At 36.3% G+C, this 24,636-nt stretch overlaps 1 protein-coding gene across 1 annotated transcript in view; it reads right to left on the bottom strand.

The window, feature by feature from the left end:
• The window catches only part of Il1rapl2 (interleukin 1 receptor accessory protein like 2), a 1,120,259-nt gene that overhangs the window by 531,326 nt on the left and 564,297 nt on the right, over window positions 1-24,636 (bottom strand). The window contains exon 3 of the mRNA XM_034486219.2: window positions 20,306-20,579. Within this exon, the coding sequence (XP_034342110.1) occupies window positions 20,306-20,579 (274 nt within the window). The remainder of the gene's footprint in view (window positions 1-20,305; window positions 20,580-24,636) is intronic.

The following is a 24,636-nucleotide window of genomic DNA, read 5'->3' as shown; positions in this document are numbered from 1 at the left end:
AACCTTGAGCTGTTCAGGAGGAAGTAATGGAAGACAACTTGGAATGCAAGTAATATGATCACATATATTGTACCACATAATATAATCAGCTATGAGATCATATAAAATACTGAGGCAGGCCTATTGGATTACTAAATTTTAGAATTCAAAGGACAATGCCATTTGTTGTTTCTCTAAACAAAATCTCCTCAAGTGTTTGCTTGAAATTCTGCTGAGATACATTTATGGTTTTTAAAGATTTTGAAAGACAGTTTTCAAAGGGAACATAGAGTTAGGGGATGAGAAACAATAAGGTCCAAGATGTTGCAGGGTCAAGTAAGGCCAAGGAGATAGTACTCCTTATATATGTCTGTTTGTAAAAGTAGTGAAATTATTTTGCCTCCACTTGCAAAAGACAAACCATATATTTATAGGCATGGGTAATTTGGAAAGGATGGCTCTTCCTCTGGGACACAGAGGCAGAGGGGATAGCTGAGTGACTAGATAGTAGGAATCCAAAGTGGCTTTTGTGTGTTAGGTTTGTGTGTTAAATTGAGCAAGGAGAGATAAGAGGGGAGCTTTCTGAAGGGTGGTTTATTTCAGAGTATTCAAGGGGTGGGGTGAGGAGAAAGAATGGATTGCTAAAATATGGGTGACTCATTTGTAAAAGGGATCAATGGAAAGGAAACTTGGGCTTAGTCTACCATCAGGACTCTAGAGCAGGGCTTTAGGATAGAGGCTAGGGATGGAGTGATATGAAGGACACCAGACACAAGTCTTGGCAGAGTCATAACATACTCTTACTATTTTGTTCTAGTAAAACTCTTAGCCTGTTTGGATATGGGTTTTATGTTTGGAAGGATTGGAGAAAAAAAATCATATTCCTGAAACCACATATGACACACTTTATTTCATTCTAAGGCCTAAAGTATGGTGGCATATGCCTGAGATCCTAGCAATTGGGAAGCAGAGATGAGGTGATCAACACAGGAATGAGAGTAGCCTAGGCTACCTGATGAGTTCAAGCCCATCCTGAGCTACAGAGTAAAATTAAAATGATAATAAAACAGAAAACAATGACAACCAATATTAATTGTAAGTCTATCATTTGAGTACCTTCTACAAACACCACAGAGGCAGTAAAACTTGGACTATGTCTCTAGACCAAGGAAACACAGTGATAAAGCAGCTAAAAACAAAGAAAACTTTAAAGACAAAATTGTTGGGCCTAAAAGATGGCTCAGTGGGTGAAAGTACTTTTCTCCCAAGCCTAAAGACCCAAGTTCCATCTCTGGATCCCACATGGTGGAAAGATGGAACCAACTCCAGCAGATTGTCCTCTGATTTCCATGTGTGCATATATTTGCATGTACATAATATATACATATTATATATACATATATATTATATATATTATATATATTAATGCAAAACATTTTAAAAAATACTTTAGTGACAATGAGGAAAAGGAAAGGAGATTTCATGGGGCCTACCTAATGCCTCTGTCTAAAACAGTTAATTTTCCATCTGTGTAAGTGCTAATGGCCCTCTTGGGATGTTCTTTTGGAAATAACAACAGTTTTCACAGAGAATGATTACAGAAATCCCTTTTGTTGACCACTGTCTTTCATATGAGTCATCTACACAGTACAAAGCTAAATTTACCTAGTGTCTTTTACATCACATGAGATCAATATAAAAAACTATACTAGGTACACAAAAACATTACTTACGACACAGAGACATCCCTACATGCCTTTAAATACAAAATCAGGTTTCTATGTGGCTTTTTTTAATTCTGCTACTTAAGAAGGGACTGGTGTGACTAGCATCATTCTTTACATTTTTCCCATTTCAAAATTTTCCTTCATGCTATTTGTATTGGCAAAATAGGAGGGGGTTTGGAGGATGCCAGACAGAGAAGGGAATGGGGGGAGGCAGTCAACAAAAATATACATGGAAATTATAATTAAATTTATTACTTTGTATTGTAAGTTTTAAAAAGATTTTAAGGGGCATGGGTAACTCAATAGAGTGCTTTGTAAGTATGCAGAGGCCCTAGGTTTGAGACTCAGTACTACATAAGCTGAATGTGATATTACACTTGCATTTCCAACACTAGGAAGGTCCTGGCAGGAGGATCAGAGGTTCCCAAGGTCATCCTTAACTACAGAGCAAATTAGAAGCCAGCCTGGCACACAAAACAAAACAAAAACAAAAACAACCAAACAAACAAACAAAAAAACCAGATTTGTATGTAACTTCAATACCTCCAGACTTCAGTGATCTGAGAGTTTCTGCCAGTCAACAGATGACATTTATGGAAAGCCCAGTATATGTGTGAAGAGGATATGGAGTAAGCTATAGATTCAGTTAAAAGAAGAGAAGATATTTCTTCTCTGAGTACAAGAAGGATGTGACTATAAAGAATGAGCAAACCCTTTCCTTAAGGGGAGTCAAGGAAAAGGCATCAAGAGGAGATCAGGGTAATAGCATCAAAAACCAAACATTCATCTAATATCTCTTTACATAAAAATAAGTGTACATTGCTTTACATTTGAAGACTGTGATCTGGCCTAAAAAAATGAGTATGCATAGCTACATATTAGGCTTGGTTTCATTTTAATGCATTCAGTACCTAAGGGTGGACATGTACATCACCCTCTGATGTTTTGTTGTTTCATAGTAATAGATCTAGACCATCCCCATCAAATAACAAGCAATTTATCTTGCCAAGGGGAGACTATTGTGCACTGTAGAGGGTCAGGTCTGTTTTATGCAAATTGATCCTCATCCTTAGGGTATGTGTTGGAATATATGCTCTGATTAACAATGGTTACTCTGAGGTAACCATTGCTTTTCCTTAAGGAATGTCCTTTAAATACACAATTTTTTCCATGGGGCTGTCATCTGTTATACCCATGCTCTATTGCATAAATACAGGTCAAATTATACATTAGTTCTTTTGTTTAGCTTCCTTTCTAAGAAGCTCCAACTCTATCTGAAGCCCCCATTAAACAAATGTTAATTATTGTGTGATTTACATTAAGAACAAAGACCTTGAAAAGCCCATGTTCCCAAGAAACTTACCTTCCAGTTTTCCTGGTATGTGGCCATGTTTTACTACCTCTTTGTTCTCAAGCACTGATCAACTCAAGCACTGATCAACCTGTGAAAACCTTGACTCCCTTTATCTGTTTCAACAATTATGAATTATCTCAGATACTACTTAGATGCCACTGACTCTATAAGTTAATTGCTATCTTTTCATGAGACATCATATCAGTCATGGGTGTTTATCATACAGAGAATGAGAGTAATGAGCAAAAAAAAAGAATTAGAGCAAATTACATTGGAAAGGAATACTTATAAGTAATGTATATGGGCCTGGACAGATAATTCACTGTTGAAAGTACTTGCTGCTCTTCCTGAAAGACCTGAGTTTGGCTTTCAGCACCCATGTTCAGGAGTTCACCGTGGCCTATACCCCAACTCCAAAAGATCCCACACCCTTTTCTGGTTGCCAAGAATGAAGGTAATTAAAAAAGAAACCTCACATACTTTGTGTTATTGGGAGTTAGAGAACATCCCTCTGATGTTTAAGGAAGCACAGGAAATGTTTAGATATTCAAACATTTAATTTGTTTTAGTTGCTGGACTATGTTTTCTGTGTTGAATCACATAAGAAGGAATGGTCAATGTTCTGAATTGTGTTTGCTTGATTATAGGCCTGCCACAGATTCTTTTAATCTGTTAGAAATTAGAACCTTGTTTTCTTTTGCTCACTTTAGTACGTTTTACACAGAGGACAATCTACAGAGAGCTGTTTCTTATGTAATTGATGCCTAATGGCCAAACTAATCTTGAGTGAAAACATACTTTTATTAAAACTAAACACCTGCAGTTAGGAGTGAATGACTTATCATTTCTCTTTCATTATTAATCACTTCAACTTTGAATTGAATAAAGGAACATATGTACATATTATGTCAAGCATTGAGTTCTTAGACAAACATAAGTCATATACTCATAACCTATAATTATATTTATTCCACCATCACATGATATGCTGATGAATATGTTTCTTGAATTTATTGTGAGTCTTATACCTTGGATATCTTGAAGTTAAATGGTTAAAATTAAAAAAAAAAACAATCCAGGCATTGTGGCACTGCTTTTAATCCCAATATTTAGGAAGCAGAGGCAGGTGGACCTCTACTATTTTGAGCACAGCCTTGTCTACATAGTGAATTCCAAGTTAGCCAGCACTAAAATATGAAACATTGTCTCAAAAAAACCAAAGAGCCATTTAAGGACATACCTCCTACAAAGATTCTCAATGAAAAGCATCTTTAAAAACACTTTTGTATAAAGTTGATAATGTTTGGAAACTGAAAAATGACCACAGCATTTCTGACATTACAAAACAAGAACTGATTCTATTTCAGAATACTCTTTTTGGACTTGATCCTTACATTTCCTGAACTTATTATCTCTATTCTACTGCCCTCTGTTGTTCATCTTTAATCTGTAAGGTTCTGCCTTTATCAGGAGACCACACTGTGTGCCAAGGAAACTGCAAATAGGGCCATAGATCATTATGTAAACATAAATTAACATAAAGTGCACCTCTTTTGTCATGATACAGAAAGACAGGTTCCTACAAAGAATGGGCACTAAATGAGAAGAAAGTAAAGCAAGCAAATTTTTGCCTGAACTCTGGAATCTGAAACAACTGCCTGAGTCTCAGCTGTATCACTGGGCAAGCCTTTTTAACCTTTATAAGTACCAGTTGGTTTTTGTTTTTGTTTTGTTTTTTTGTTTGTTTGTTTTTTATTATCCCTAATAGTATGATTGAACTCATGGGCTTGGTCTGAGGTTATTCATGATATTCATTAGATTATAACATCTGTTAATGATATCTTATAATAAAAGCTTGACATTATACTTGCAATTATAGCAGTGGTAGTAGTGGATATAGAAAGAAAATACTCTATGGAGAACTCTACGTGAACATTGGTGCTAAATTCTTCTCAGCATTCTTTGATATAGATACTCAGATTCATGCCCTTCTTCAAGTCTTCTGTTTCACTTAACAGGATAGGAATTATCCATTACTCAACTCTTTTTACCATCTAGTGCATTGGTTCTCAATCTGTGGGTCATGACCCCTTTGGATCGCATAGCAGATATACTGCATATTAGATATTTACATTATGATTTATAACAATAGCAAAATTATAGTTAAGAAATAGCAACAAGGGGCTGAAGAGATGGCTCAGTGGTTATGAGCACTGACTGCTCTACCAGAGGTCCTGAGTTCAATTCCCAGCAACCACATGGTGGCTCATGAACATATATAATGGGATATGATGTCTTCTAGTATGTATGAAGAGAGTGACAGTGTAATTGCATACTTTAAATAAATAAAAACATAAATAAAAATAGAAGTAGCAACAAAAATAATGTTATGGCTGGGGGTCACCATGAGATAAGTAACTGTATTAAAGGTCACAGTATTAAGAATGTTGAGAGGCACTGATCTAGGGAATGATGTGTACTGTCAGCTCATCTATCAATACATACCTACGATCTATCCCTTTACTAGTTCCACAGCTGCCAATACAATTTGAATTACTGTTACATTTCTATTCAACTAATAAAAATGCTTCCCAACTTTGTCTTATTCCTCCTCCTCCCTGTCTAAGCTGGCTGATCTTTATAAACTGTAAACTTGATGGTGTTATTCTTCATCTTAATACAAACCAACACCCAACTTTTGTCTATGATTACTAATCAAAAGCATCTCCTTTTGGTCAATAGTATGCAACAGGACCTGGACTCAGCCTGCTCTTCTAGCCTCATCTATTGTTATTTATACCTGGATCTCAGTATTTTAATTATAGTTCATTTCTTTTAAAATTACTATATATTAATTGTAAAAAATGAGAAGATTCATTTTGACATTCCTATAAGGTATTTAGAGTCCTTTGATCATACTTACTCTTTATGTTACTTTTTAATACCTCTCCATCCTGTGTCTTGCCCTTTTCACATCCATAACAGTAATCTTTATAGTTACATGTCATTCTCCTCCTGTATTTCACATATGACAAAAACCATGTGATATTTGTCCTTGTGATATTTTTTCTTTCAATATAGTCATCTCTAGTTTCACCCATGTTCTTACAAGCAATATAATTTTATTCTTCTTTATAGTTGGGTAAAGCTCCATTGCATTTGTATGCCACACTTCCTTCATGCACTTACTAATTCCATAACTTAGCAGTTATTAGTATTTAGGTTATATGCAAATATATCCAAATATATCTGGATTATATAAAATGTATATTTTTAGATTTGAAGGACTTATTATGCTAATTTCCATAGTGGCTGGAATAATTTATATTTGCATCAACAATGACTAGGGATACTCTTCTTCCCTCTTACCCTATCTTAAGCAGCATTCATTACTGTTTAGTTTCTTGATAATATTTACCTAGACTAGACTGAGGAGGAACCTCACTGACTTTTTGATTTATATTTCTCTGATGCCTTAAAATAGAACACATTTTAAAAAACAACTTATTTGCCGTTAGTACTTACTGATAAGGTAATTTGAGTTTTTAATTTAATATTTGCAATTTTGTAAATTCTCTATATTAACCGTCTGTTGGCTTAGTGTTTGGTTTATCATTCTATGGACTTTCTATTCCTTCTATTGAATGTGTCTCTCAGTGAGCAAAGTTTTTTGAGCTCATACAGTCCCACTTGTTGTCTACAGTGGCTCTTATTTCTTGTGCTATTAAGTCCTTGCCTATCTCTAGATTAAGATTTCTACTAGCTTCAAGGACATAAATTTTAAATTAAGTTCTTTGATTTATTTTTACCTGATTTTTATATGGTATAGAAATAAAGCTGTAATGTTTCCATACATATAGATATCCAGTTTTCTAAGTACCTATTGTTAAAGTGGGTTTTCCCTCATTATATTTAGTGCCTTTCTCAAGACATAAATAATTGTATTTGTTTCACCTTATTTCTGGATATTTTATTTTGTTTGTTATAACTGTTTGCTTTGTGCCAGTACTATGCATGATTTGTTTCTATGGATCTGTGTATTGTTTGAAGTCAGATATGATGCCTACAGCACCACTCTTTTGGCTAGGGGTTCTTCTACTGTTTGGGGTTTTCTGTGTTTCCATGTGAGTTTTGAATTTTTAAAATACATCCCTGTGAGGAATGTTATTGAAACTTGATGGAAACTAGATTGAATTTGTATAACACTTTCAGTAATGAGATGACTTTTGTAGTATATATTCTGCTGATCCAAAAACATGTGGGGAGTTCTTTTTATCTTTTAGTATTTTCAACAACATCTTTCTTTGCCGTTTTATAGTTTTCATTGCAGACTTGCTTAACAAAACCCTACTAGGCACTGAGTCTGGTATTCTGTTTTCCAAGGCTGTCAATCTTTGTTTTTCCTCTGCCATGCATGTGCACTGTACACCAGGCCATATCCTTTGCACACTATGTTTTCTTTAAGTTTATCATTCTATGTATTCACTACCACAGCCTCAGTATCTTCTCACTATCTTCTGCCTCAAAGGATGCTGCTCTCTAGCTGCTCCTGGTTTACTCTGCAAAGATCCCAGCAATCAGTGTGTGTGAATCATGCCCTCTGGCTTTCTTGACTATAAGAAGCCTGCTTCCAAAGAACAAAAAGCAAGCACAAGACTACAAAAATAAATGAAGGCTGATTTCATTCCATGACCTTTCCATTTGTTGTTTGTTAACTGAAATACCTTCTCTCAAAGAACTTCAAAAGGACTGGCTCCTTCTTTTACTTCAGACCTCATCTGAAGCATCATTTTCTCTGAGAAATCTTCCCACCTAAATGAAAGCAATTTCCAAGGTGCTTCTGTAGCATGACCTTTTTAGGCTCACCATCAATATTGCCCATTGCATTTTGGCAGTATTTTTGTTATCTGTATGTTTCCCACAATCTAGCAGGAGAGGAGGCACTTGCATGGATGTCATGAAATGGAAATACTCAATACCTAGCACAAGTGTTAAAAATGTCTGTTGAATGAGTAAAGTTTTCATTTTCCATGTGAAGAAAGCAAGACACAGCCATTCATACTTGTCAGTCACTTTGATAATATTGGAATCACAATCTACAGTTTATAGTTTTGAAGCTGAGTCTACTGCTTGAACCTAAAACTGTTCATGGCCACAGAGATGATAAGTAACCACTCCAGGATAGGAACGCAAGTACAGAAACTCAGCTACAGAGTCAATATAATGATGTTGGTAGCAATAAATAAAACAGCACCACAGTGTTAGAACTGTATACAAGCCCTCACCTGAGCCTTGTGGCTGAAGCAGACACCCAGCTGGTCTGCTCCCGTGAGGACACCATACCTCAAGACATCCTAGAGGGGCCACTGAACTCAGAGCGGCAGGTAAGAACAGTCGCCCATTGCCCTAAGCCCCAGAAATACAACTCAGAGCAGGGGGTACTCAAGACCCACAGGGCACACAAACCCTGCTCCTATGGAATACCACTCTCCTTCCGCCCCTCACCTGGGCCTTGTGGCTGGGGCAGACACCCAGCTGGTTTGCACCCATGAAGACACCATATTCCAAGACATCCTAGAGGAGCCACTGAACTCAGAGCAGCGGATACCATATCTCAAGACATCCTAGGGGAGCAACTGAACTCAGAGCAGCGGACACTATATACTGAGACATCCTAGAGGAGCCACTACACTCAGAGCAGCAGATACCTAGCTGGTCTGCTACCATGGAGACACAATATCCTGAAACATCCTAGAGGAACCACTGTACTCAGAGCAGCTAGAGCTCAGGATGACAGAGATATCTGGACCCTGAAGAGTTCTAACACAAACAAGATAACTGGAAAGGCAGGCTCCTGTCAGAGACAGTGAGTGCAGGTAGCTCTAGAGTTAACCAGATGGTGAAACACAAGTGCAAGAACATAAGCAACAGAAACCAAAGTTACTTGGCATCATCAGAACCCAGTTCTCTCACCAAAGCAAGCCCTGAATACCCCATCACACTGGAAAAGCAGGATTTAGTATTAAAATCACTTCTCATGATGATGATAGAGGACTTTAAAAAGGACATAAATAACACTCTCAAAGAATTTGAGGAGAACACAGGTACACAGGTAGAAGCCCTTAAAGAGCAAACACAAAAATCCCTTAAAAAATTAAAAAAAAAAAAAAAAAAAAAAAACAGGTGAAGGAATTGAACAAAACCATCCAGGATCTAAAAATGGAAGTAGAAACAATAAAGAAATCTCAAAGGGAGACTACCCTGGAGATAGAAAACCTAAAAAAAGATCAGGAGTCATAGACACAAGTATCACCAACAGAAGACAGAAGAGACAATCTCATGTGCAGAAGATACCATGGAAAACATTGACACAATTGTCAAAGAAAATGCAAAATAGAAAAAGCTACTAACCCAAAACATCTAGGAAATCCAGGATACAATGAGAAGGCCAAACCTAAGTATAATAGGTATAGATGAGGGGGAAGATGCCCAACTTAAAGGGTCAGTAAATATCTTCAACAAAATTATAGAAGAAAACTTTCCTAACCTACAGAAAGAGACGTCCATAAATATACAAGAAGCCTACAGAACTCCAAATAGACTAGATCAGAAAAGAAATACCTCCCGTCAAATAATAATCAAAACATCAAATGTACAAAACAAAGAAAAATACTAAAAGCAGTAAGGGATAAAGGTAAAGTAACATATAAAGGCAGACCTATAAGAATTACACCAGACTTCTCACCAGAGACTATAAAAGCCAGAAGAGCCTGGACTGATATCATACAGACCCTAGAAGAACACAAATGGCAGCATATACTACTACCAGCAAAACTCTCAATCACTATTGATGGAGAAAACAAGATATTCCATGACAAAACCAAATTTACACAATATCTACCCACAAATCCAGTACTTCAAAGGATAATTGATGGAAAACTCCAACACAAGGAGGGAAACTACAACCTAGAAAAAGCAAGAAAGTAATCTTCCAACAACCCCAAAAGAAGATAGCTACACAAACATAATTTCACATCTAATAACAAAAATAACAGGAAGCAACAATCATTTTTACTTAATATTTCTTAATATCAATAGACTCAATTCTCCAATAAAAAGACATAGACTATCAAAATGGATACATAAACAGGACCCAGAATTTTGCTGCATACAGGAAATGCACCTCTGTGTAAAAGACAAACACTGTCTTAGAGTAAAAGGATGGAAAACAATCTTCCAAGCCAATGGTTCCAAGAAACAAGCTGGAGTAGTCATTTTAATTTCAAATAAAATCAACTTTCAATCAAAAGGTATTGAAAAAGATAAGGATAGACACTTCATACTCCTCAAAGGAAAAATGTACCAAGAAGAACTCTCAATTCTGAACATCTATGCTCCAAGGGCAAGGGCACCCACATTCATAAAAGAAACTTTACTAAAACTCAAAGCACACATTGCACCTCAAACAATATTAGTGGGGGATTTCAACAACCCACTCTGAGTAATGGACAGATCATGGAAACAGAAACTAATCAGAGATACAGTGAAACTAACAGAAATTATGAATCAAATGGATTTAACTGATATCTATAGAACATTTCATCCTAAAACAAAAGAATATGCCTTTTTCTCAACACCTCATGGTACCTTCTCTAAAATAGACCATATAATTGATCACAAAACAGGCCTCAACAGATACAAAAAGATTGAAATAATCCCTTGCACCCTATCAGACCTCCATGGACTAAGGCTGGTCTTTAATAATGACAAAAACAATGGAAAGCCCACATATACCTGGAAACTGAACAAGGATCTACTTAAGGATGACTTGTTCAAGGAAGAAATAAAGAAAGAAATTAAAGACTTTTAGAATTTAATGAAAATGAGGACACATCATACCAAAACTTGTGGGACTCCATGAAAGTAGTACTAAGTGGAAAACACATAGCTCTAAGTGCCTACAAAAAGAAATTGGAGAGAGCATACACTAACAACCTGACAGCACACCTGAAAGCTTTAGAACAAAAAGAAGCAAATACACCCAAGAGGAGTAGACTGCAAGAAATACTCAAACTCAGGGCTGAAATCAACCAAGTAGAAACAGAAAGAACTATACAAAATATCAACAAAACCATGAGCTGGTTCTTTGAGAAAATCAACAAGATAGATAAACCCTTAGCCAGACTAACCAAAGGGCACAGAGACAGTATCCAAATTAATAAAATCAGAATTGAAAAGGGAGACTAACAACAGAAACTGAGGAAATTAAAAAAACCATCAGATCCTACTACAAAGGCCTATACTCAACAAAATTGGAAAATCTGGATGAAATGGACAATTTTCTAGACAAATACCAGGTATCAAAATTAAATCTACAGATTCAATGTAATCTCCATCAAAATTTCAAATCAATTCTTCATAGAGATAGAAATAGCCATTTGCAAATTCATTTGGAATAACAAAAAAAAAACAGGATAGTGAGAACTATTCTTAACAATAAAAGAACTTCTGGGGGAATCACCTTCCCTGACCTCAAACTGTACTACAGAGCAGTAGTGATAAAAACTGCATGGTATTGGTACAGAGACAGGCAGGAAGATCAATGGAATAGAATTGAAGATCCAGAAATGAACCCACACACCTACGGTCACTTGATCTTTGACAAAGGAGCTAAAACCATCCAGTGGGAAAAGGACAGCATTTTCAACAAATGGTGCTGGTTCAACTGGAGGACAACATGTAGAAGAATGCAAATTAATCCATTCTTATCCCCTTGTACAAAGCTCAAGTCCAAGTGGTTAAAGGACTTTCACATAAAACCAGATACACTGAAACTAATAGAAGAGAAGGTAGGGAAGACCCTCGAATACCTAGGCACAGGGGAAATTTTCCTCAACAAAACACCAATGGCTTATGTTCTAAGATCAAGAATTGACAAATGGGACCTCATAAAATTGCAAAGCTTCTGTAAGGCAAAGGACACTGTCAATAGGACAAAATGGCAACCAACAGATTTGGAAAAGATCATTACCAATCCTACATCCAATAGAGGACTAATATGCACTATATACAAAGAACTCAACAAATTAGACTCCAGACAATCAAATAACCCTATTAAAAATGGGGTACAGAGCTAAACAAAGAATTCTCAACTGAGGAAAGTCGAATGGCTGAGAAGCACCTTAAGAAATGCTCAACATCCTTAGTCATCGGGGAAATGCAAATCAAAACAACCCTGAGATACCACCTCACACCAGTCAGAATGGCTAAGATCAAAAACTCAGGTGATAGTAGATGCTGGTGAGGATGTGGAGAAAGAGGAACACTCCTCCATTGTTGGTGGGATTGCAAGCTAGTACAACCACTCTGGAAATCAGTCTGGCAGTTCCTTAGAAAATTGAACATACTATTACCTGAGGATCCATCTATACCACTCATGGTATATATTCACTGATAAGCGAATATTAGCCCAAAAGCTCGAAATAGCCAAGATTCAACTCACAGACCACATGAAGCTCATGAAGAAGGAAGATCAAGCGTGGATGCCTTGGTCTTACTTAGAAGGAGTAACAAAATACTCAAGGGAGCAAATATAGAGACAAAGTGTGAGACAGAAACTGAGGGAGGGGTTGTCTGGAGACCATTCCATCTGGGTATCCATCCCATATGCAGTCACCAAAGGTAGACACTGATGTGGATGTCAAGAAGTGCATGCTGATATAGCTGTCTCCTTGGAGGTCTGCCAGAGTCTGAGGCATTCAGAGGCAGATACTCACAGCTAACCACTGATCTGACCAAGAGGTTCCCAATGGAGAAGTTAGAGAGAAGACTGAAGGAGCTGAAAGTGTTTGTAGCCCCATGAGGAGAGCAACAATACCAACCAACCAGAGCTCCACAGGGTCTAAACCACCAGCCTGAGAGCACATAGGGAGGGACCCATGACTCTATCTGTATATGTAGGGGAGGATGGCCTTGTCGGGCATAGGTGGGAGAGAAGATCCTTGGTGCCATGAAGGCTGAACACCACACCGATTGGGGGGGGGGAATTCAAGGGTGGGAAGGGAGGAGTGGGGGTGTAGGTGGGGGCACATTCTCATAGAAGCATGAGAGGGGGATGGGATAGGAGGTTCCTGGGTGGTGGGGGGAATGGGGTATGGGGATAAAATCTAAAATGTAAATATAATATCCAATAAAAAGAACTATATACAAGTATCAACTGGCCAATACTTTTATCAGAAACCCCTTTTTTTTGTTCTAATGAATATGTTTGTAGAAATTACATTTCATGCCTGAGACTAGATTTCTGATTACATTTTTGGTTTCCATGTTTTCTTCTATGTTGGGAAGGAAGTTTGAGAAGAAACGTAGATGTATAGCAGTAGAAATATCCTTGTAGAATACTATTTTAATACACTATGCTTAGTAGTAAGGAGAGATTAGTAGAGATTCCAGTAGCTATTGAAACAAATAAGCTGAGGTTTATTCCTGAATGTACACACTGAGGCAACATTTGGCTTTAGTACTAAGTGTTCAAATATAACCTGGAGTACATGAGTAATTTTACATCTATTATACAGCCATGAGAATGTTTATTCTTCTGCTCCCCTTTAATTCACACTAAACCATCTCCAGCTATTTTCTAAGAAGATTATGCTATAACTGTTTAGGTTACTGTGGGTGTTAGAACCCATTTAGAGTTTGCAAGAGTTGCTATTTGTGAGCACTAATGTGTGTTGTTTGAAAAGCAAAGGTCTCTCAAACCTTAAAAAAATGGAAATTTTGCTCAAATAGTTTAGATGCCATGATCTCTTTTTAAAAGTCAGAAACCACAGAAATACTGACTTGTCTAACATTAATTGGTTAAGAAAAATAGATATACCAAGAAAATAACTTAGGATAGAATGATAAAATGCACTAAAGAGAAGGTCAGTCTAGAATCAGGATAAAGAATGTTGAAAAAAAAAAAAGAAGTGGAAGATCAAGTATGTCAAATACACTGATAGGTCAAAACATTAGAGGACTTAAAACTTACTTGGGCATTGACATTAGCATCTTTTAGTGTAGTGAGCTGTTGGTGCCTCTTATAGGAATTTGGCAGGAATTTGACATTGGGCTAGGAGAAGAAAGTAGGCTCAGGCAAGAATTTTACACTGGGCTAGGATAAGAAAATAAGTTCAAGATCTTGATCGTCTTGACAAGTCCCTAGACACAGTGACCACAGGACTTTGTTTATTGGCTTGTTTGTTCCTTGACTATTTTGTTTATACTTTGTTTGTTCCTTGACCTAGAACTGACCCCATTTATTGTATGTACCTAGAATGAAATAAAAGCAATGTGGAAAAGATTAAACTTGCTTTAGCTTCAGAACTGTCTGGAGTCATGTTATAATGTTGTCTAATTGTCTTCCTTTTTTCAATTTTTACTCCCTCATTAGAGACCCTGTTGGCTGACTGAGCTGACTTGGTCAGTTTAGGACATTGGAGAGTTTGATAAAAGCGGCTTTGGTAAGTGTTAAGACTAAAAGAATGGGTACTGACAAATGTTGTATTGAGGTATGATTTATTATGTAAAGAATCATATACATTTAGTTATATGGTCAACTGTTTTGAACACCTTCCATGATATACAAAAAAAAAGAGAAGCAGTCTGATGATAGATTCAAGTAGGCAATCAGAAAGATCATCTAGGACAAATGATGTGAAGAACCTTAGTAATCTATCCATAGTAATAGGCTGTGAAGTGTTTAAGTAGATATAGATGCCAATAGGCAGGTACATAAAGTTAAAGTTCTCTCCTGTTTCAATTTTTGTCAGTGAAGTGGGAAACAGTTTGGAGGGTGTGCTATAGATATGGGACAGGCAGGGAAACATAATTTAAGCAGAGGGAAGACTGAACATTAAGGATCCATTTGAAGTTCATGGTAATTCACTTAAATTAGTAAATATTGTAATATCAGTAAATATTGTCATACTTCCCTTCAGTCAAGATAAACAGCAAGAATAGAGGTAACAGAGCACAGATGAATGAGTAGGGCTGTGATTGAGATGAATAAATAGGGCTGTGATTTTTCACAAGCAAAAGACTATAAAGGGAGAAAGTGTTAAAACAATCAAGACGGTATATATAGAAATGATAATAAAATTGCTTATTGTATTTAAACATTCTAGGTGGGAAAAGAGAAAGACAGTACAAAACTGCGAGGTACCTCAGAGTCTCGGCATTAATGAATTATTGAGAATAGGATATACAAAAATAGGGTATGGAAGCAAGAGAGTTGAAATAACAACCTTCAATATTCTATACTTCAGGTGGTCTACCACATTTCTTATGTTACTCTTTTTGTTCCTAAGTAGATTTTCATTTTTCAGTGCACAGAATAGATTAAAACCTTAATTCTTACAAAAATAACTATAGGGCAGTAACTCCCTACAAATTGTGTTATGACATAAGACAAAAAACTAAAAGGAGTACATATACATACACCAGTATTAGCCAGATTAATAGTGGCTGCTTGAAATCAATTCTCATTTATATTTATAAAATATAATCTATTAACTTTATGAAGTAAAAATCCTGCTAACTCACTAAATAAACAACTGCTTCTCTCTAATAAACAAATTGAATAGAGCTGAATTTTATTAATATTATACAATAGAGTGGTTTTATTTGTGAGTTATACAGCTAATATAAAATAATTTCATATTTTCTAAGATGAAGCATATCTAATTTCTATTAATGTGGGAAAACAAATACAATTGCCATGTATTTGCTATTTTAGTTTACATATAATTTTATAAACAAGCACATTATCAAATTTTGAATGTTGAAAAATAATCATCAGTCAGCTATGTAATCATTTACACATAATTACTATCAAAAATAAATAAAACAAGGTCTCCTACCTGCAACAGAAAATAGGTGAAAAATAGGTAATTGCATTTCATTTCATCCTACATGGACCAAATAAGATATTGCTACTCTCTCAAAACCCTGCTGTACAATCGTGAACTTTTCTGGGGTCAATTAATTCTATAAGATTCAAGCTTTCATTTTTCCAACAAGAAACTATCTGCTTGCCTGGAAATTGCTACCCAGGCAACCGACTTGTTGACACTTAACTTTTCAAGGATCAATAGTTAGGATAGAATTGAATTATGAGAAATGTTCGATGTCCTTGAAAATCTCTTGGTAACCATGGTAGAGAGGAAGCCACGAGGGTAGAAGGTGATAAAAACTATTTCTTACCATCTGAGATAGACTAGGACAATCACTTTTTAAAAGACATAGCTTTTCTTGCTATATTGCATAAAGTGAACACTATAAGAGCAAAAATCACACAAATTTAATGTATATTTATATTTATTTCTTCTTTTCTATGATGGATTAATTCATGCATACTCAGAAATCAATAAGACAATATACTGAATTACAATGCACTAATTATAGATATTCAAAAACTAACAGCATATTATGTTTACTTAGAATAGTTCTATTCTCTTCAATTTTTCTGAAGGTGTGGTTTGCTAGTATAATAACTACTCAAATATAACTTAACAAATCACATTTGGACCACTAAAACAAATGTCATGCTTCTTGCTTGACTAAACATGTCAAGGGGTTATCTGGAAAGAATTTGTGATACATTAAGGTTTTGAGACTCCAGTTGGTTTCTTCGATTATTAAAAAAACAAAATATCTAAGGTATAGTCCCATTTAACAAGAGGGTTCCTTCCTAATTTTATGCACTTATTGCACAATAGTGATCATAATGTGTCTCTATCCCCAACTGGTTATCTACTTTTGGCTAAGGCTACCCTAAAATTTGCAGATTTCTACAGATAGCCAATTATACTCCCTTATTCTTTTCAATATGCATTATTTCACTCTGGAATTATTAGACTATAGCTTTATCTGCAGATTAAATCACCTCATGCACCATTGGTGAGTGTGATTTATGGTGTCAAATAATATAGATTTCATCATTGTTACAGCATTGAAATCCTTAATTGAAAGGATGAGAGTGGAGAGATTAGGAAATAATTTTTTGGATTGGCACTGCCTGCCTGCCAAAATATGCCTCAGTCCTCTACTATTCCTCTGTAACTAGCTTATCTACTTTCTGAGTTGAACAATGAAAATTTTTAAATGAGTAACTTGTTAAGTTACAGAAAGGTTTCAAATAATAAATATCTTGCTGTAATTCAAGGGAGTAGAGAATATTACTATGTGCTTTATATCTTGAATCTTAAACACAATAAAACCTACAGAATGATTTCTAATGAAGTCAATAAACATGGATAAGTCATTAATGATTACCTTAAGATGACACTAAATTTGGAGGATGAATATTGACACTGTCAATTTAATAATATTTTTGGTAGCTATAAATTTTACTGTATTCATCTATATTAACTGATATAATCACTTGACATGTATTTGGAGTGGCTACTACTAGATCAGAAAAACAGGTTTATTATCTGCCACCAACTGCTACCTGCACCATTGTCATATACTAGAATATTAATTTTATTACCTTTTATATTAGCATAAAAAGTGAGGTGTTCTACTATTAGATGTGTATGAGTGTGTATGAGTGTGTGTGTGTGCATGTGTGTGTGATTGTATTTTGTTCTAGAATAATTCCTACTTCTCTGAGTTGATAAGACTGGTGGATTTCTGTAGAATGATGGTTCGAAAACTTTGGTGAGCCTTACCAAGGGGTTATTTTTCCAAAGTTTTAGTCATCCCAATTTTTTTCTTTGCTCCCTAGGGCCTGCTGCACAAATGAAAGGAGACACCAATTATGTTTAAGTCCAAGCTACTGATACTGATCTACCTGCAGCTAAGGAGCCACTGGCTCACATAGTATCAATAAAAGTTATAATCAAAGCCAGTCTGAGGTGAAATAGTGAGGACAACTGTGGGAAAGATAGAGGGACCCTGAGAATCTCTAGGACCTCTAGCATATTTTTTCAGTATCAAGAAAATTGTCCATGAAATACCACAATTCTATAGCTCATCAGTAATGCAATTGCCTAAAATATAAAAGACCATGGATTTAATCTCAAACATGGCAAAAAAGAAGTCCACAGCTTTCCTAAGTGCATACATTGTGAGGTGAAAACATAGAAGCAGCAACAGCCTAGCATTCATTATACCTAACCTACAAATAATGGGTCCTCTAGCCTAGTCTAGACCTCTATTACAAAGAATTTGGGCTCTAAAGAAAATGGGTGCGTCTCAGTCTATGACAGTATTTATACAAGATAAGTCTGGAGCATCTTTTAGTAATGTAAGGTACTGATTATAGAAAGAAAAATTATGGGCTTATATCAAAAGAAAACAGGCTCCAACTGAAGGAGCTTCCAATTTCTAAATTTAAGAGGTTTCAACAAAGGAAAAAAAAAGTGGAATTGTACTGCATAATATTACTATACATGATAAAAAGCAACTGACTGAATAGATAAAAGGGAGAGGAGAGACCAAACTCCTATAGGGAAGAATTATAATTTATATCAATATTCTGTTGTAAAGGGGTTGGAATATCATTTGCCACTTCTAAGGATGGTCTGTGAATGACTTTCCTCCAAAGACTATAGTAAGAAGCCCGGTGTGATAGCACAAGCCTATAATCCCAACACTTGAGAGGCTGAGGCAGAAATGCTACAGGTTCAAGGTCAGTTTAATGTAGATAGCTAGTTCCAGGAGATTTAAGAAAGGAAGGAGTTGTTGTTTTACAGTAGATAAAGATAAATGCTACTTCAAATCAGGTGATCAAAGTCAACACCAATAGTCATATCATGCTGATTATTTGTAACCTTTGATATACTATTCTGATAATGGAACTTTACTAAGATTAAGGATTGAAAAGTGGAGAAGGGAAATAAAGAAGACAGCAAGACTGAGGACATTTGTAAAGTAGAGGCAGTAACCAATAACTAGTTCCTAATTTCAGTCAAGAACCTTTGTATAGTGGGATAATGCTTTGTAAAGGAAGCATACATTTATGAAAACAAACAGAATCAAAAATAAGTAGATTAGAAGGAAAAAGAAGTACTTTTGATTGGCAGGCTTCAGTGGTAGCAAGGATTAATAAGGAGCAAACAGGCAAAGAGTAGTGACATCCTGGAAAACACAATCTCAGTCTTTTAAAAAGTGAATGCTATCTACTTCTCAGTTGTGCACAAGTAGAGTATATTGCATGTCACTAAGGAATCAGTACAAATGATTGATGCTTTTGCTGTGACCACGAGGATTCATCTTACCTTCCAAAGAAACTAAGCTCTCTGCCTGTTCCTCTCAGTACTCCCCTGCCCATGTACAAAAAAAGTGATTCTAAGGCTTCAGGAGCTTTCTCTATTTATACACTACCTTGTTCTCTTGGCCTTTAGAACAATGAGGACTCACCAGGGAGTTCCAGGTGCTTTTGATGAAGAAGTGGCATAGCTTTACACCTGAGACAAAAATAGAAAGGGTCTGTATTTCCAAGAAGTTAAAATCAAATAGTAGAGTGCAGGTCCCTGGTGAAAATGGCAGAATTGAAAGGTGAGTTAAAGGTCATTTCAGCTATGTACTTTAATACCAAATGCGGTCTCTATTTGAAATGCTAGCTCCTAGCTCTAATGCTGGGCTGTGAAGGGAGACCATATCATGGAGCCCCTATGGTAAAACAATTTGCTTCTTATTGTAAAATTTAGATCTGTTAAATCTTCAGAATATAGGACTCAGAACTTCAGGGTGACCAAATATTTATTGTTGAATGTTTAGACAAAGTAGAGTTAAGCTCATTTGGCAAATTGTGTGGCTAGTACCAGTAGTTCATGTGCTGTGAAGTCTCTGGACAGCATTTGAAGCTACTTTCCATCAACAAGAGAGGCAAGACCTTGGCCTAAATGATATGTGAGGTCAGTTGCGTGGCCAGGAGCCAAGATCATTGAGTCAATTGCCTCTGTGTTGAAATAATTGTTACTATAAGCCCCGGGAACGGGGGGGGGGAGTTAGGAAGAAATGAGTCATGCAATGTTCTAAATTAAAGAAATATACACAGTAAATAGGAGTCCTACCTTGTGATGATCTGATAAGAGTGTGATGTGTAGTTCCAATCGATCACTGAAATTGAGTCTATTGAAGTTTTCAGCTGCTTGCTACATAATGTGAGTCACCCCAGCCACCATTCTGACACAAGATTCCAAAACAAAAGACTGCAAAGCACGTGGCTAAACAACATTTTTTATATGATGCTTACCTTAAAACACAAGTGTAGAATCCACTGTCTTGTGCCTCGGCTGAATGAAACCATATGGCATCTTCCTCTTTGCTCATCCTGACCTCTGAAAAGATGATGGGCTCTTCCAAGTCACCTTTGTTTCTGTACCACATGAGCCTGAGCCCCGTACTCTGAGCCATGCTGTAGTTGGTGCGGATATAACTGTAGAAAAGGGCACATTTCACTCTGACCGGTTCACCTGCCAAAGCCATGTATGTCTTGAGATCCACCGACCAATCTATGCAGCCATCCACTGAAAGAAAACAAGACAAGACAAGACAAGACATGAGATGTGGGGAGCATCATTTACAACAACAGCAATTGTGACCATCATGTGTATGGGACTTTCTGTGAGTCAGAACTTTAGAGATGGCTTTTATTCAATCCTCCCAGTGGAGGAGACATTTCAGCGTCTTCCTCTGACTTCAGCAAGTATAGTGGCTGCTCTAACTCTGTGTCCTTAAGACATATTTCTATCCTCTACAGCAACTTTTAGGTAAAAGAAATCTGCTAGCTAATCCCCCCACACACACACACACACAAGGCTCTCTAGCACCCCACATATGCCTACATGATTATCCTGGGGCTGCACAGTAATAGAGTGGCCTGCCAAGGGAATTGCTCCAATTAACCAGAGAATCTTTTCTCTGTGAGATCATATGAACCCAGACTGCTAGTGTGGTACTGATATGCCACTTTCAGGTCATTCTGAATGTTTGGTGGGAATCTGATATGACAAGTACTACTGGACCCAGACCAGGTCCAGTCCTGGATATTAACACTTATATTCATAGTTTACAGATGAAAACACTGAGATTCACTGAAAAAGACCCTACCCAGGACCACAGAGCTAATAAATGGTTAGAACTCAGTATCTGATCAGAAACTACATATATTTTTCACCCCTACGTTATACTACTTATGTCTATAATCATGAGAATAGCCACTGTATTATTTACTTGCTGGTGAGGAAGCAATGCTGAGATTTTAAGTGATGGATACCTAATTACTTCCCAATACACACACACACACACACACACACACACACACACACATCACCTATTAATACTAGATATTTAAACATAGGTTGCTTTCTCTTTATACCCTTAGGCTTGCTTCCCTTGCTGCTCAGGTGGTATATTCTCATAGGGATGTATTAAATTAATGTCAGGTTTAATCAGATAATACTGGGTGGATAAATCTAGCATTAAAGAAATACAGACACAGTAAAATCTCCTTTTCCAGAAGGATTAGAAATAGGTGCAGAAGCTAATTTAGTATGCTACTCAGTACAACTAGCATAGGTATTATATCTCTGAATGCCTATTGGTTTTTTGAGAATTCCATCGATGCTGTCCTTTTATATTGCCTGATTACCCTTTCTAATCATATCATAAAAATGTGTAAACTCTTTCATTTTAAAGTGATTTTTTGCTTATAATTCTGTAGGCTGGTCTGTTTCCTTTTTCAGATGTTGAGAACTCTGTAGCCCAGTGTGTTTAATCTTTTAACCTCAGCTGACAAGGAGCTTACAGCCAAATGCAATGCTCAAATGTAATAACTATCATACTTCAAAGTTTCAATTTCTCTATATGAAGGGTTATTGAACTAGGGTTCAAGGGCACTCAAGGGAAAGGTGCCCTAATAGGCTTTAGACTGTTGGCAAAACAATGTGCCTATTCATATAGGCATACTTTTCTTGGGAGATTTTAAACTACACTTCATTAGATTGTCAAAGACATGCATAACCTAAAACTTCATTGTTACTTTTGAATAATTGTTGTATGGTTTTGCAGAGCAAACCCATAGCCTTTCGCAGATTATGCAAGTATTCTGAGGTTGATTGACAACCTAAACATGGTTTCCCATTTTGACTACCCTCGTTCAGTTCATTTGGGCTTTTATGACAAGCTCCTCAAGTAGTATATGAAGTATCAGAACAGCAGTTTTCTTGCATTAACAAATTTGAGTTTGAAAATAATCTCAAATTGTGCAATTACCATCTTGATAGAAATAAGTTTTTTCATTTCCTTCTTCAACTTCTTCAATTTCCACCTCTAACCTCTCTGTTATACAATACAAATAAATCACTGCAAGCTCAAGCTACATTTCCCAATCTTAGCAGGCTAGTTTTGCCTATAAATTATGAGGCATTGTTGCTATTAAAGATAATAAAAATATTTGCTCCTGAATCACAGCAGTCATGCCCAAGAACAATTTGTGACATTTAACTGCCATTACAATTAGCTTTATCACAGAGACCTTGAAATCACACTGAGAATTCATTTCAATTTGAATACCTCCTGAACTGAATGCATTTAGTTTAATAGATGTGTGGTCCTCTGCTTCTTCTTCCCTTGTTTTAGACATCAGGGAAGGAGTATTTATAAATAAGGTAGTCAACAGACAAAAACAAACAAACAAACAACCCAGAAATTTAGCAATTGGGGGAAAATAAAATTTCTAATTACCATTCTTTTAATTTTTTATTTTTAATATTCACAATACATGATTGCACCATGACCAATTCCAACAGACCTAAAGGACTTTTCCTATAAGAAAGACAAAAGGATATGATGCTAGGAATTCTGAAGGCTCTCCTGATAGCAAATATTATTTTCTCCAGAAAACAGAATAGGAGAAATTTATTTCTATGTGTTAAGGTATTTTGGCTTTGTATCTTTAGATCATTAGACCACCACTAGATTCTAACAAGGTAGTTTGATTTGTTTTTATTGAATTTCTATTCTTAGCTGTTCCCCTGAGAGAAAGGAATGGGTGGCATAAGATATAGTACATTTATTTTTAGATTTGGGACAAGTGAAAGCAACTAAAAAGTATACCATGAAGTTCAAGGCCTAAAAAATCAGGTGTGATGCTAGTATTAAGAAACTGAAATCTTAAGGTTTAATAAGAAGCACAGAGAGATGTCAGAGGATCACAAAAAATGAAACAATAGGTCACTCGTGACTAAATTTTGAAGTGCCATCAGGAATCACAAGTGTAAGTTACATTGATGCCACAAAGAGATGGCAATAACAGATCCCATGTCCAGAGTCATTTGCATGCTGAGTGGCCATACATATTTGGAAAATAGCTGAAGACATGCATCTGTAATGCAGCTGGAAAATGTGTAGGCTACAGCCAAGGAGTTTACATGGTAGAACTGAGTAGTCTACACAGGAGCCCCCACAGGAGGCTAGCCTGTGAGATTGACCTCATCAACCTAGCATCTGATCCACAGAGATATCCAGTGCTATTCTGTTCACAATTTCAGTGACAGCTCTGGAAGCAGACCTCCCACAGGGCTTCAGCGAAGTGTTTTCCATATAGACTGGATTCTCTCACAGGTGATTCTATAACTGGGTCTCTCTGATTCATTACAAGTGTGAACAGAAGCACCACAGGCAAGGAAACACTGTTTTCCCCCAACTGGAGAGATTCTGCAGTTGGCAACGCTTATTACAGAAAAAACCGATTGAAAATATAAAAAGGGTATCTCCTTAAAGTCTCATGCCTACCACCTTGATTAAGATCTCTGGAAGGCTCACAAATTATTATTCTCAATTCAGTCTTCTTGGCAGAAAATACTTGAATATTGAAGTTTTCCAAACCAATTATAACAAAGCAAAGAAAGTCACTAAAAGTTCAGGGCTCTATTTTAATAATTTTTATTCTAGTCTGCAAAAACAGGCAAACAGATGTGTGATTGGGATCTTGATGTGAAGATTCAAAACAAGAGGTTTATGAACTTTATTTTTGCCACAAGTAGAACCCTAGAGGTATAAACTAGTGAGATCTCTTGCAAAGTACCCTAGGTGACTGAAGCAAGGCAGTTTAGCTATTTTATGATTACGTTTCTTACCCCATACTTACCTGCCTTAAACAACAAAGCCCTTTGAAAATGTATGAATCTTTGTAAGAGCATATGACGCCAACATTAACAACTATAAATACATTTTAAAGGGGAAAAAAGAGAACATCAAGTGCAGTTAAATTAGACTCATGTGGCAATGCACATTTCAATTCTGTTGCAGGTATAGTGGGAAAATTGATATACAGCGGCACATATAATTGCTAATTCTGTAATTTTACCTAAAATTCAGGATTTATCTCAAAATCCTCTTTAAGTAAAATGGGTTCATTAGCCCAAGAGAAACTGTAAATTCCAGACACTTTGGTGAGTAGTTTGGTTACAATTTATAGCCTCTAGCATCATAATAACTGTGTTTAATACATTCTTTTTATTTTTTTAACTTTATCAACTCCATCCCATTCATTTTCACCACCATCTCTTTCTCTTGAATCAA

This window comes from Arvicanthis niloticus, chromosome X (genome assembly GCF_011762505.2).
Source record: "Arvicanthis niloticus isolate mArvNil1 chromosome X, mArvNil1.pat.X, whole genome shotgun sequence".
Classification (NCBI taxonomy): domain Eukaryota; kingdom Metazoa; phylum Chordata; class Mammalia; order Rodentia; family Muridae; genus Arvicanthis; species Arvicanthis niloticus.
This window is presented reverse-complemented; position numbering and strand designations above follow the sequence as displayed.